This window comes from Salvelinus fontinalis, chromosome 2 (genome assembly GCF_029448725.1).
Source record: "Salvelinus fontinalis isolate EN_2023a chromosome 2, ASM2944872v1, whole genome shotgun sequence".
Lineage (NCBI taxonomy): Eukaryota > Metazoa > Chordata > Actinopteri > Salmoniformes > Salmonidae > Salvelinus > Salvelinus fontinalis.
The window spans coordinates 62,972,860-62,988,796 of NC_074666.1; the positions used below are offsets into that span (position 1 = coordinate 62,972,860).

General features: G+C 39.8%; 1 protein-coding gene across 1 annotated transcript in view; it reads left to right on the forward strand.

The window, feature by feature from the left end:
• xpo6 (exportin 6) overlaps window positions 1–15,937 on the forward strand; it is a 71,187-nt gene that overhangs the window by 29,856 nt on the left and 25,394 nt on the right. Inside the window, exons 8-12 of the mRNA XM_055881438.1 lie at window positions 7,865–7,991; window positions 8,460–8,569; window positions 8,999–9,107; window positions 9,303–9,395; window positions 9,675–9,744. Coding sequence (XP_055737413.1) covers window positions 7,865–7,991; window positions 8,460–8,569; window positions 8,999–9,107; window positions 9,303–9,395; window positions 9,675–9,744 — 509 coding nt within the window. The remainder of the gene's footprint in view (window positions 1–7,864; window positions 7,992–8,459; window positions 8,570–8,998; window positions 9,108–9,302; window positions 9,396–9,674; window positions 9,745–15,937) is intronic.

Sequence of the window (15,937 nt, forward strand, 5' to 3'; positions counted from 1 at the left end):
CTCGTGTGCTTAGCTCCATTCCATTTATTTTTACCCTGAAAAACTCCCCAGTCCTTAACAATTACAAGCATACCCATAACATGATGCAGCCACCACTATGCTTGAAAATATGGAGAGTGGTAGGTACTCAGGACAAAATGTTAATTACTTTGCCACATTTTTGGCAGTATTACTTAAGAGGTTAAGTGCCTTGTGGCAAACAGGATGCCTGTTTTGAAATATTTTTATTCTATACAGGCTTCCTTAATTTCACTCTGTCAATTAGGTTAGTTTTGTGGAGTAATGTAACTACACTGTTGTTGATCCATCCTCAGCTTTCTCCTATCACAGCCATTAAACTCTGTAACTGTTTTAAAGTCGCCATTGGCCTCATGGTGAAATCCCTGAGCAGTTTCCTTCCTTTCTGGCAACTGAGTTAAGGACTCCTTTATCTTTTGTAGTGACTGGGGGTATTGATTAGGGAAGACCCCATTTAGTCGATTGTTTGTTCGATAGGCTGTTGGTTGATTGAGATTATTTTTTTCGAGCTGTCCCAATGTTTTTTTCTTTCTTTCATGGTGAACAGGACACCTGTCTGATTCGTTGTGGAGGCCATGGGGATGGCACAGACCATCACTCTAAGATATGTGATACTGAAATTGTATATGGTTGCCTCATGCAACCGCAATATGTCTGATAAAGCAATTTCACAGATTTGGCTGTTTTTAATCTATGCTAATGCTGTAATAAAAGCCTTACAGTTTTTTTTCCGTTAGAACAAACTGATATTACTTATTTATTTAGCGTTTACGCTGTTCCAAATAGGCAGAAGAAGAATATTGTAATCTAACAGCACCTGTTTGTCACACATAATATGCACACAGCTCTCACTCCTATACCCTAATTTGTCTTGCTCTCCTTGTTGTTATTATTATGATCGTCATTATAATAATAAGTAATGTCGTTATCATTAGTAGGTTACTCTTTAGCCTTGTATAACCACAATCGAGCTGTAGGCCTAAGAGGAAGTCCTGTTTAGTCTTAATACCGTAACTTACTTAGGCCTATATTTCAATATATAGGTTACTGTATCAATCATTCATTCATTCGTTCATGCCATCACACAGAATACAGGACATTCATGTTTTGAAATGCAATCAAGCATTTTAGTTTTAAAATTAAATAACTAAGGGAGCTTTGAATAATTAGCCAAAACAATAAATAAACCACAATTCACGACTGCATGCAACTCTTTTTGTCTGCTGTATCAAAGGCTTTATATATTAATATTTTTGTTAGCACAGACTCTGGTACACTTATTTAGTGTATGCAATGTTCCAAATGGTCAGAATTAAAAAAAAAAATTGTAATCTAACAGCAACACATAATACTCACGCAACGCTTGCTCCTATACCCTCCTTTTTCTTGATCTTCAGTAGGTTCCACAACTAAGTCAAATGTCTTCCACAGATCTGACTTCCCCTTTCCCCCCTGAGCGACCAGTAAACATTTGCCCGTTTCAAATGTAATTTTCACATCCTCCGCATCCAATTTGCTGTCGACATTACTGTGTACAGAGTTAGTTATAATTTATTGATGTAATTGATTGCATGCGATGCACTTAAAGAGAGTGAGGATTGAGGGTGTCGGGAATGTTTTTCCTAAACAAATTAGGGATTTCAGTAACAGAACTTTTCAGTCAGAAATAAGCAGTCTTTGTGGCCTTGAGCCGGCCATTATTGAAACTTTGTTGCAGCTTCAGTACAGACAGTGCAATAAACACTTGCTGTATTTGGGGAGTTTTTCCCATTCTTCTCTGCAGATCCTCTCAAGCTCTGTCAGGCTTGATGGGGAGCATTGCTGCACAGCTATTTGTAGGTCTCTCCAGAGATATTAGATTGGGTTCAAGTTTGTGCTCTGGCTGGGCCACTAAAGGACATTCAGAGACTTGTCCCAAAGCCACTCCTGCATTGTCTTGGCTGTGTGCTTAGGGTCATTGTCCTGTTGGAAGATGAACCTTTGCCCCGGTCTGAGCTCTTGAGCAGGTTTTCATCAAGGATCTCTCTATACTTTGCTCCGTTCATCTTTCCCTCGATCCTGACTAGTCTCCCAGTCCCTGCCGCTGAAAAACATCCCCACAGAATGATGCTGCCACCACCATGCTTCACCGTAGGGATGGTGCTACGTGTCTTCCAGACTTGACGCTTGGCATTCAGGCTAAATAGTTCATTCTTGGTTTCATCAGGCCAGAGAATCTTGTTTCTGATGGTCTGAGAGGTTCCTAGGTGCCTTTTGGCAACTCCAAACGGGCTGTCATGTGCCTTTTACGGAGGAGTGGCTTCTGTCTGGATACTCTTACTATAAAGGCCTGATTGGTGGAGTGCTGCAGCGATTGTTGTCCTTCTAGAAGGTTCTCCCATCTCCACAGAAACTCTGGAGCTCTGTCAGTGACCATCGAGTTCGAAGGCACTGTGTTCGTGGGGACCTTGAATGCTGCAGCAGTTTTTTGGTACCCTTCCCCAGACTTTTGCCTCAACACAGTCCTGTCTTAGAGCTCTACAGACAATTCTTTTGACCTCATGACTTGGTTTTTGCTCTGACATGTACTGTCAACTGTGGGACCTTATATAGACAGGTGTGCCTTTCCAAATCATGTCCAATCAATTGAATTTACTAATGAAGTTGTAGAAACATCTCGAGGATGATCAATGGAAACAGGATGCACCTGAGCTCAATTTCGAGTCTCCTAGCAAAGGGTCTGAATACTTATGTAAAAAAGGTATTTCTATTATTTTATAAATTAGCAAAATGTTCTTAACCTGTTTTCGCTTTGTCATTATGGTGTGTGTAGATTTGATGAGGAAATAAAATAATATAATACATTTTACAATAAGGCTGTAACTTAACAAAATGTGGAAAAAGTCAGGTGGTCTGAATACTTTGACCATGGCCAAACTGCAATATTCAATCTTTTTATTTTTTTTTATTAAGTAGCAAGCTACACCAAATGGCTTTGCTTTTAGGGGTGGAGTCGATTATTCTGATTTGGATAAGTACTTTAACTTCTTTGGGCTGCAAGCCCGAAGCCGGGCACAATATGACAAGAGCCACTTCAAGTGCAGGGTGCGAAATTCAAAATATTTTTTTTTGGAAATATTTAACTTTCACACATTAAGTCCAATACAGCAAATGAAAGATAAACATCTTGTGAATCTAGCCAACATGTCCGATTTTTTAAATGGTTTACAGCGAAAACAGCACGTATATTTATGTTAGCTCACCACCAAATCACAGCACAGGTAGCATGCACAAAACCAACCTAACTAACCAAGAAATAACTTCATCAGATGACAGTCTTATAACATGTTATTCAATAAATCTATGTTTTGTTCAAAAAATGTGCATATTTGAGGTATAAATCAGTTTTACATTGCAGCTACCATCACAGCTACCGTCAGAAATAGCACCGAAGCAGCCAGAGTAATTAGACACCAACGTCAAATACCTAAATACTCATCATAAAACATTTCTGAAAAATACATGGTGTACAGCAAATGAAAGACAGGCATCTTGTGATTCCAGCCAATATTTCCGATTTTTTTTAAAGTGTTTTACAGCGGAAACACAATATAGCATTATATTAGCTTACCACAATAGCCAGAAACACAAGTCATTTACCAGCAGCAAAGGTTAGCGATCGTAACAAACCAGCAAAAGATATATAATTTTTGACTGACCTTGATAAGCTTCGTCAGATGACAGTCCTATAACATCAGGTTATACATACACTTATGTTTTGTTCGAAAATGTGCATATTTAGAGCTGAAATCAGTGGTTATACATTGTGCTAACGTAGCTTCTTTTTCCCACAAAGTCCGGATATTTTTCTGACACTCACATATTCTGACCAAATAACTATTCATAAACATTACTAAAAAATACATGTTGTATAGGAAATGATAGATACACTAGTTCTTAATGCAATCGCCGTGTTAGAATTCTAAAAAATAACTTCATTACGACATGCAGTTTACGTTATGGCGAGAGCGTGCCCAAAATCTGGGCGCAAACTACTAGTTCACATGTACGACAGATATATGAAATAGCATCATAAAATGGGTCCTACTTTTGATGATCTTCCATCAGAATGTTGTACAAGGGGTCCTTTGTCGGGAACAATCGTTGTTTGGATTTAGAATGTCCTCTTCTCCAGTCAATTAGCACGGAAAGCTAGCAAAGTGGCGCAAAGCTCTCCTTCCTGAACATATGCAGACAAAGCAACACGCCTAACGTCCCGGAAAAAATTTAATAATCTAATAAAACTATATTGAAAAAACATACTTTACGATGGTATTGTCACATGTATCAAATAAAATCAAAGCCGGAGATATTAGTCGTCTATAACGACAGCTTTACAGAAGGCAATACCAGGTCACTTCTCGCGCGTTCCAGAAAACAGGAAATTGGGGTCACGTCATGCCAAGAGCTTTTATTCGACCTCAGATCATGTTATACACTCCATTTCTTCTCTCACTGCCTGTTGACATCTAGTGGAAGGCGTATGAAGTGCATGTATACTAATAAATATCAAGCACATTTATAGGCAGGCCCTAGAACATCGATTTCAGATTTTCCACTTCCTGTCAGGAAGTTTGCTGCAAAATGAGTTCTGTTTTACTCACAGATATAATTCAAACGGTTTTAGAAACTAGAGTGTTTTCTATCCAATGGTAATAATATGCATATTGTACGAGCAAGAATTGAGTACGAAGCCGTTTGAAATGGGCACCTTTTATCCAGGCTACTCAATACTGCCCCTGCAGCCCAAAGAGGTTAATTACATCATACTTACACTATATTTATATTTTTAGATTTAAAAAAAAACACAACATGTAAAGTATTGGTCCCATGTTTCATGAGCTGAAATAAAAGATCCCAGAAATGTTCCATACTCACAAAAAGCTTATTTCTCTCAAATTTTGTTTAAATCCCTGGTAACCTCTCTAGGGTACGTGGGACGGTAGCGTCCCACCTGACCAACATCCAGTGAAATTGGATAAACATACAAGTGTTATACATAGGTTTAAAGATGAACTTCTTGTGAATCCAACCACGGTGTCAGATTTCAAAAAGGCTTTACGGCGAAAGCATACCATGCGATTATTTGAGAACATCGCCCAGCAGACAAATCATTACAAACAGTAACCAGCCAAGTAGAAGAGTTACACAAGTCAAAAAATAGAGATAAAATTAATCCCTTTGATGATCTTCACATGGTTGCACTCAGCAGACATTCATTTACTCAATAAATGTTCCTTTTGCTCGATAAAGTCTCTATATCCAAAAACCTCCATTTGTTCGTGTTTTCTTCAGCAATCCACACGCTCAAACGCAGTCACAACAGACAGACAAATCCAAATTGTATTCGTTAAGTTCATAGAAACATGTCAAACGATGTTTATATTCAATCCTCAGGTTGTTTTTAGCCTAAATAATCGATAATATTTCAACCGGACAGTAACGTCGTCAGTATAAAAGGTAAACAAGAAAGGCGCGCTCTCGGGATTGCGCATGAAAAAGCCCATGTGACACTTTAGGAACCAGTCATTCAGCCTGGTCCTACTCCCTAATTTTTCAGAATACAAGCCTGAAACAATTTCTAAAGACGGTTGACATCTAGTGGAAGGCATAGGAAGTGCAATTTGAGTCCTAAGTCAATGGATACTGTAATGGCATTGAATAGAAAACTACAAAAATGTAAAAAATTCTGCTTCCTGGATGGATTTTTCGCAGGTTTTTGCCTGCCAAATCAGTTCTGTTATACTCACAGACATTATTTTAACAGTTTTGGAAACTTTTGAGTTTTCTATCCAAACCTATCAATTATATGCATATCCTAGCTTCTGGGCCTGAGTAGCAGGCAGTTCACTTTGGGCACCTACCCTAGAGAAGTTTTAATGAGCATTTTAGCCTTTTTTCAAGATAATCTATCAAATTTGGCAGTACATTCAACCGGCCACACAACCGCGGACCACGCCAGCCCAGGACCTCCACATCGAGCTTTTTCACCTGCGCGATCATCAGAGTTAAAAAAGCCCTTTTGTGGGGAAAACCCCATTCTGATTTTCTAGGCTTGGCTCCCCATTTGGTGGGCCTGGCTCCCAAGTGGGTACGCCAATGCCCACCCATGGCTTTGCCCCTGCCGTGTCATGTGAAATCCATAGATTAGGGCCTAATAAATGTATTGCAATTGAATGATTTCCTTATATGAACTGTAACTCAGCAAAATCTTTCAAATTGATTCATGTTGCGTTTTATACTTTGGGTCAGTATAATAACATTAGTAACTCGCTGCTTAAATATAACAGGCCATCAGTGTCGTTTTCACAAAATATTCTGTTTCTCTGTTGGCATAGTGTTTTGACGGCGACATCAGATGTGTATCATGGAGACAGCAAATAAAAAATATTTCTTTTTTTAAATGGTGCTTTACCCAGGTGTCTATAGTCTTTTAAATAGTTTGTTAGACAAAAGTAAATATTTTTAGGGAATTAAGTCAGTTTAATCTAAATTGAAGTGAGCCTTTTTGTCCTGCTAACACATCTTCTGGTGCATCAAATACTTTGTCAGATACTTCCTTGTTGCCATTAAGTGCATTGGATTGTCTGGATTGTAAGCACAGGTAGACTTTTTAGAAGGGGCTGGGGACAGGCTTTGACAGAGCCTTTGGGAGGAGTGGCCAGTGCTTGACTTGGATATAAAGAGTACCGGCACCTATTTCAGTCCACTTCAAGTTTGCTATTTCTGTTCAGTGCAGAATTTGAGTACCTCAGCCCCTAGAATCAAATCAAGTAGCTGGCCAATGTATTCACGATTTGGTTATTGGTTCAGAAATTTAGCCTGAGACCTCAATACAAAGTAGAGCCTGACCAATATGGGGGCAGGTAACCTAGTGGTTAAGAGTGTTGGGCCAGTAACCAAAGGGTTGCTGGTTCGAATCCCCGAGGCAACTAGGTGAAAAATCTTTGTGGCCTTGAGCCGGCCATTATGTCACTCTGCATAAGAGCGTCTGCTAAATGAATAAAATGTAAATATACACAAATTCCGATGTCTGCCGACAAGTTTTCCAGCCATGGACCAGTTTTCTGCATATATTGAGGTCCTTAGGAAATACAGCCCCACAAAGATGGAATCAGTATTCAAATCCTTTGAAAAATAAACTTGATTAAACTGAAGAGGCTAGATGGGATCTTGGAAACTACATTGGTATATTTTTTTTAACGTTTCGTTTTGGACGTGTCAGTGTATGGCTCATTACATGCATAAGATTCTATCTGCAGTCCTTTCCGATTCCCTGGGGAGAAAGTCACAGAATCCTTACAAGATCTGCACACTCGTTCCGGTCATGTAGGCCTAGTAACCGCATGCTCTGAAGCAAGAGGGTTAAGAATGCAGCAGAGATAAAGGATACAATTTCTTTACCTTAATTTATGGATAGTTAAAAATGTTAATGTAAATATCTCTAAAGTACCTGTTTTAGATTTAGTTAATGTTAAGTGTTAAATAATATACTCTACAAGTACATTTTTTTATGAACATTTTGAGCATGGTTTATTTAGAGCAGGTGATCCAATTTTAAATTGAGTGTTTTAGAAAAATGTACACATGTCTGAGGGACAAAAAGGTATTCTAGTCATGGAACGACCCACATCTGACGTTGTACACACAACTACTGTCTGAAATTATACAAAACCTTTTTCTCCATCCATTGTAGAGGCAGGTATCATCTGTAAAAGCCCATAACAGGACAATATCAGTCAACCAATATATCAGTTTGACTCTAATGCAAAGATATATGTGGCACTCTCTCCCTCTCTGTCTGCAGTTATGTAGAGAAGTTCACCGACTTTCTGCGCCTGTTCGTCAGCGTGCACCTTCGGCGGATCGAGTCCAACGCTCAGTTTCCTGTGGTGGAGTTTTTAGCCCTGCTTTTCAAGTACACTTTCAATCAGGTAGCACATCCTTTCAGCCATTTTGTTTACTTTCTACATTTGCCTTTACACTGCTCACAGGGGCTGCTGACACTAAAATATCCTATGGAAGTATGTGTGTACTACAGTATCGTATGTCGCAATTGGGGAAAGATTAGAGAAAAAGATAACTCTGCAGCAGGCCAAGATGGCTTCCATAATAACATTACCTAGAGCAGGGGTGTCAAACTCATTCCACGGAGGGCCTAGTGTCTGTAGGTTTTTGGTTTTTCCTTTCAATAAAGCCCTAGACAACCAGGTGTGGGGAGTTCCTAACTATTTAGTGATGTTAATTCATCAATCAAGTACAAGGGAGGAGCGAAAACCCGCAGACACTCGGCCCCCCGTGGAATGAGTTTGACACCTGTGATCTAGAGTTTGACTGAGGAATCAGAAACCTCTGTCATGTACTGTAGAGAAAATAACTGCTCTTCTGCTCTATCGTTCTAGCCCACCCACGAAGGCTATTTTGCCTGTTTGGACATCTGGAGTATTTTCTTGGATTATTTAACCACTAAAATCAAAAGTAGGCTGGCTGACCGAGACGGTGTGCTGAACAGGTACAACTGAATGGATTTAATGTCTTTTTCAGTGTTGCTCTGGTTTTACTTGTATATAAAGCAAAGGAATTTGGATGTACTATCAATCATGTCTTCTGATGCGTGAAACATTTATGGATCAGTGTCTATAATGCAAGGTTCTCCAACTTTAATCTTGGAGAGCTACTGGTTGTGCAGACTTCTCCCAGCACGTCACTTGATCAACACTCCTGATTCAAGTAATCAACTAATCATAGTATTCAGTCTGGGATATTATTAGCGGAGTCTGTCTTACTGAAGGGCTTAAACGAAATCCTGCACATCCAGTAACTCTTGAGGGCCAGAGTTGCTTTAATGTTTTTAATATGGTTCTGTCGTTAGTTACTAGCCTCTTGAATGGTGCTGCTTCTTCTATTGGTCGCTAATCTGGCCTCTTGTGCGGTTCTACAGGTATAAGGATGCTTTAGTGCTGCTATTAAGAGAGGTTCTCAACCGAATCCAGTTCCGATATAACCAGGCCCAATTAGAGGAGCTGGATGATGAGACCCTGGATGATGATGTAAGAGGCTTTACTTCTCGCACTGCTTTCGTCAGTTGTGCTGAGAATTATATTTGTCTGCACCTTTATTGCCTAGTGTGTTAAAGGAACATTTTGTTGTTCCCATTATCGCATATATTACAACAGTGCATACACACAGACTGCTTGTTTTTCCTCAACCTGTATCACTAGTTAAACTCTTTGTGCTTACCATAGCAACAAACGGAATGGCAACGGTACTTGCGGCAGAGTCTGGAGGTTGTTGTCAAGGTGATGGAGCTGCTGCCGTCCCATGCCTTCGCCACGTTGGTGAGTGTTCTCCTCCTGGAAAATACCCAAAAAGGTCAACACACTGAAATGCGCCCAATTTAATAAAATGTTGATGATTTTAAAGGTGGTATTATGCACATTGAATGTGCAGACCTTTTTTGTCTGGTTCATATATCACCTTTCACCCTGCAGTAGTTTAATGTGATGTGCTTATGACAACATGACGTTGTCTTCAAGACAAAAGGCCTGACAAACATTGATTTTGGAGTTAACTATTTCTTAAACCACTGACTCCTGAACCATTTCTCTCTCTCTCAGTTCCCTGTCCTTCAAGAGGACTTGGATGTGTACCTGGGTTTGCAGCAGTTCATCGTCACTTCAGGAACAAGTGAGTGAACATTTTTGCATGAGACAACATTTTATTCGTCATATGCACAGAATACAGAGGGTAACGGTACAATGAAATGCTTACTTGCGAGCTCTCCTCAGCAGTAAAGTGGGGAAGAAATACATATACAGTTGAAGTCGGAAGTTTACATACTTAGGTCAGAGTCATTAACTCGTTTTTCAACCACTCCACAAATTTCTTGTTAACAAACTATAGTTTTGGCAAGTCGGTTAGGACATCTACTTTGTCCATGACACAAGTAATTTTTCCAACAATTGTTTACGGACAGATTATTTCACTTATAGTTCACTGTATCACAATTCCAGTGGGTCAAAAGTTTACATACACTAAGTTGACTGTGCCTTTAAACAGCTTGGGAAATTCCAGAAAATGATGTCATGGCTTTAGAAGCTTCTGACAGGCTAATTGCCATAATTTGAGCCAATTGGAGGTGGATGTATTTCAAGGCCTACCTTCAAACTCAGTGCCTCTTTGCTTGACATCATGGGAAAACCAAAAGAAATTAACCAAGACCTCAGGAAAAAAATTGTAGACCTCCACAAGTCTGGTTCATCCTTGGGAGCAATTTCCAAACGTCTGAAGGTACCACGTTCATCTGTACAAACAATAGTACGCAAGTATAAACACCATGGGACCACGCAGCCGTCATACCGCTCAGGAAAGAGACGTGCGCTGTCTCCTAGACATGAACGTACTTTGGTGCGAAAAGTGCAAATCAATCCCAGAACAACAGCAAAAGACGTTGTGAAGATGCTGGAGGAAACGGGTACAAAAGTATCCACAGTAAAAGTAGTCCTATATCAACATAACCTGAAAGGCCGCTCAGCAAGGAAGGAGCCACTTCTCCAAACCGCCATAAAAAAGCCAGACTACGGTTTGCAACTGCACATGGGGACAAAGATTATACATTTTGGAGAAATGTCCTCTGGTCTGATGAAACAAAAATAGAACTGTTTGGCCATAATGACCATCGTTATGTTTGGAGGAAAAAGGAGGCTTGCAAACCGAAGAACACCATCCCAACCGTGAAGCATGGGGGTGGCAGCATCATATTGTGGGGTTGCTTTGCTGCAGGAGGGACTGGTGCACTTCACAAAATAGATGGGGAGGAAAATTATGTGGCTATATTGAAGCAACATCTCAAGACATCAGTCAGAAAGTTAAAGCTCGGTCGCAAAGTGGCTGCTCCACTGGATGTCATTAGGTGAATGCACCAATTTGTAAGTCGCTCTGGATAAGAGCGTCTGCTAAATGACTTAAATGTAAAATGTAAATGTAATTGGGTCTTCCAAATGGACATTGACCCCAAGCATAAGTTGTGGCAAAATGGCTTAAGGACAACAAAGTCAAGATATTGGAGTGGCCATCACAAAGCCCTGAGCCCAATCCAATAGAACATTTGTGGGCAGAACTGAAAAAGCATGTGCGAGCAAGGAGGCCTACAAACCTGACTCAGTTACACCAGCTCTGTCAGGAGGAATGGGCCAAAATTCACCCAACTTATTGTGGGAAGCTTGTTGAAGGCTACCTGAAATGTTTGACCCAAGTTAAACAATTTAAAAGCAATGCTACCAAATACAAATTGAGTGTATGTAAACTTCTGACCCACTGGAAATGTGATGAAAGAAATAAAAGCTGAAATCATTTTCTCTACTATTATTCTGACATTACACATTCTTAAAATAAAGTGGTGATCTTAACTGACCTAAGATAGGGCATTTTTACTAGGATTAAATGTCAGGAATTGTGAAAAACTGAGTTTAAAAAAAACTGAGTTTAAATGTATTTGGCTAAGGTGTATGTAAACTTCTGACTTCAACTGTGTGTGTGTGTATATATTAAAAAGAAATATAGACAAAAAAAAAATAACATCTCTCGGCTAAAAGTCCTAAATAAATAACTTTAGCTGATATATATATATAACACAAAGGTGTTGTAATTTTTTTGTCACTCAAATATCACATGAATACACATTAGAAATGGCAAAGTGTATAGAATTGCAGAAAATAAGCTTTAACGGTACAAAATTCTCTCCACTAACAAGAGGGGTGTGAACAGTTTGTGTCATGAACAGTGCTTGTGCCCATAAAAATAGGCATGTGCATGCAGGAGGGGGACGGGTTGTAACCCAATGCTGGAAGGGGGGCCACCCCAAGTGAAAAAGTTTGGGAACCCCTTCATTATATGATGCGTTCTCAGAATGGGTGAGCCTAGTATGGTGTTATTTTTAGCCCACTACATTCGTTTTTACTATACAGTCCCCTCTAAATCGTATGTAGGACATTTAGTAGTAATACACAGTATGTTAGATCCATCGAGGAACTTTAAACTGCAGACCGTCTCCTCTGCAGCCCCGTCGATGTGGGTGGAGGTGTCTGGTACAGTGCGTAGTGAAAGTCTACACCCTTTCAGTCTTCATGTTGCTGCCTTAAAATTAAATATTTTTAAAAATCTACACAACCAACTCCACATTTGAAAAGTGAGAGTAAATGAAATGTTATTAATTAATAATATAAGAGTTAAGAGTTAAATGAGAAGTTTGCTTTTTTACAACCAAATTTTTACAACCAAATCTCTCTTTTTTTTAAATGTAAATTGTATATTATAGAAGGGTGCAGACTTTTTTTTTTTTTTTTTTTTTTTTTAAAGATTTCCCTTGTTTTTGAGAAACTTACCCAAACCAGTGAATCAATTCCTCATCCAGTATGGGGGGCTCAAAGGCTTTTTTCCCCCTCTCTGCATTGTTGGGAAGGGCCTGTAAGCATTTTACTGTTACACCTGTTTACGAGCATGTGATTTTAAGATTTGATTTGACTTCCTCATCCTCATACACAACAAGGATGAGGAAGTGATTCGCTGGTTGGAGTATGTTTCTCAAAAACAAGTGAAATCGCTAAAGAAGTGTCTAGACCCAGGGGTTCCAAAAAAACATATACAAAATGCTCTAAAAACACCCAACTACATCCTTTTATAAAAGGAAATGCTCTGAGTATACTGTGCAGGTCTTTAGATGTTGTACACATGAAATTGTTTCATTCTGAACTTGACTCGGACTGTTTTCCCTATCCTGCTGTTCCATCTCTCTGCTGCTAAAATGGACGGAGGGGTGTCACAACTAAATGGAATATAATGTTGCGGATAAAGTTTGGAATGCAACAATTTCATGTATACAACATGTAAAGACCTGCTTCACTGTACTGAGGTCTTTTTTTGTTTCTAAAAGGACATATTTAGGTGTTTTTGGAGCCTTTGAGCCCCAAACTGCACAATCAGGATGAACTGGTTGCGGTAAGTTTCTCAAAAAGAAGTGAAATTGCAAAAAAAATTAGGTTGGTAATCATTGAAAGACAGCAATATTTTAAAGCAGATTTAGGTGCGGACGGAGACTTGACCAATCAGGAACATTTAACACCTCCTGGAAAGTCATGCTGGTGTGACTGTGTAATTGTCCCGCTGAAAAATACAACTTTATCCCAGGGTTAGGTTTTCAGTAGCCTAGTTGCGAACCAGGCTTCTCTAAAACGGGAAGCCTGAGGAAATTCAACGGCATAAAATCTTCTAAAGAGGGGTCGGAACCCAATGTAAATCAGTGACGCTTCGCAACACGTCAAACCAATTAAATTCCTTGCTTGGGCGGAGATCCAAAGGTGCTGAATAGACTTGTGCCATAGGAGCAACAGCGTGAGGGACAAAAATGTCAACAAAACCAGCGCTGGTGACAAAACATTTTAGAAAGTTTGCAGCATGCTGGTTTTCACAGGATTTCTCTGTTATTTCGAGATTGCGCTAAAGCTGCAGCAAGAAGGGAGAAATTGTCTACGATGCTGGTCATTTCAATATAAAAAAATTAGGGCGATAGGGCGAAGGCTCTTCATAAACAACTCTTAATAACCTCAAGTTATCGCTCACCTGCTGTACAATGGTGGTCAGCTTGAAACATGTTGTGATTACAGACTTCATAAACAACAGTCAGTTTGGGGGGGGGGGGGGGGGTGTAGCACGGGGGAGGGAGGAGCAGGTAGCTGACTAGTAGTGGTGGCTATTCAGCAACCTGATGGTCTGAGGGTAGAAACTATTGGCCAGTCTTACAGTTTTTGCCATGATGCTCCTGCACTGCCCGCGTCTGAGTGATTGAAGTGTTGAGAACAGGGCATGGTTGGGGTCCCTGAGGATCTTCTTGGCCTTCCTGCGACACCTGCTGTTGGTGTCCTTTAGGGCAGGCAGTGTGCATCACCCACAAAAATATTTTAAAAAATAATGATGCTGCAGACACCTGGTGTTGCCTGGTGTTGCTGCAGACATTTTTGGTACCCTTCCCCAGATCTGTGCCTCGACACAATCCTGTCTCGGAGCTCCATGGACAATTGCTTCAACCTCATGGATTGTTTTTGCTCTGACATGCACTGTGGGATTTTATATGGTTCTTTTTTTAAACTTTTTTACCTTTTATTTAACTAGGCAAGTCAGTTAAGAACAAATTCTTATTTTCAATGATGGCCTACCGGGAACAGTGGGTTAACTGCCTTGTTCAGGAGCAGAACGACATATTTTATTATCTTGTCAGCTCGGGGTTTTGATCCAGCAACCTTTTGGTTACTGGCCCAATGCTAGTAACCAACCACTAGGCTACCTGCCGCCCCGTTTACCTTTCCAAATCATGTCCAATCAATTGAATTTACCACAGGTGGACTCCAAGTTTAAGAAACATCTCAAGGATGATCAATGAAAACAGGATGCATCTGAGCTCAATTTCGAGTCTCATAGCAGTGTCTGAATACTTAAATAAAAAACAGAAATATCTTATTTACATTTCATAAATTTGCAAAAAAAATCTACAAACCGGTTGTCACTTTTTTATTATGGGGTATTGTGTGTAGATTGATGAGGGAAACAAATAATTGAATACTTTTTGGAATTAATCTAACGTAACAAAATGTTGGAAAAGTCAAGGGGTCTGAATACTTTCCTAATGTACTGTATCTACCTCAATTACATCGTACCCCTGTACATTGATCTGGTACCAGTACTCCCTGTATATGGCTCCATTCTTGTGTATTTTATTTCTTGTGTTACGATTTTTTTTTGAATTATCATTTGTTTAACTCTGCGTCGTTGGGAATGGCTCGTAAGCAATGTTCCCTCTAAACTGCGCGCGTGCACAGCCTCTTTCTTCCTCTAGGCCACAGGTGTCAAACTCATTCCACGGAGGGCCGAGTGTCTGCGGGTTTTCGTTCCTCCCTTGTACTTGATTGATGAATTAACATCACTAATTAGTTAGGAACTCCCCACACCTGGTTGTCTAGGGCTTTATTGAAAGGAAAAACCAAAAACCTGCAGACACAAGGCCCTCCGTGGAATGAGTTTGACACCCCTGCTCTAGGCCATGCCGCGCAGAGACGCAGGAGATTGAACGTTACTGAGTTAGCTCCATTAGTTTGCACTGTATAAATCAACGTTTTTTTCTGTGATAAAGTCAACATTATATCAGCCCCTTTTCAATGCAATTTTGTTTTTTTATATATAACTTTGCGAGATTGAGTCTGGGGTTTTGTTGTAGGCAGAGCCAGAGCGCAGCGGAGTATAATTCTATTGGCGAGGGTAGCCCACAGACTTTATATCACCCTCGAGTGAATGCGTATTTCAGATCCGTGCATGTGCACGTTTGTTTATATTCTTTGCTAGTTAGCGATTTATTAGCCCAGTCATAGATAAGTATAGGTCAACAACGGGGGTTACTGCTTCCAACAAGATCACAAAACGTGTAGGCTACATTTCAAGCCGTCTTTGATAAGCCAGTCAGGTAAAAAGCTTATGCCTTAATTAAAGGGGCGGTGTTGTATTTTGACAGGCTTAAATATGCAGATAAGCCAATAGGCAGAAGAGAAGCCTACATTGTCTAATTCTCTGTATGGTAATAATAATGCATTTTATTTTGTAAAGTGGTGTCTTGTATCATACAACACAATGTAATTTTCAGTCACCTATTTGGTCACCTATGTTACAGACCAACGAAAAAATCATGAATTAATGTCAAGCCCTTCATAATGGAAAAAAATGAGCCCCATATAAAGGCCACTGTAGGCTATATCATCGAAATCAAAAGCTAAACTCGTCCCTTTTTCCGGACCCTGTCTTTCAAAGATAATTCTTAAAAATCCAAATAACTTCACAA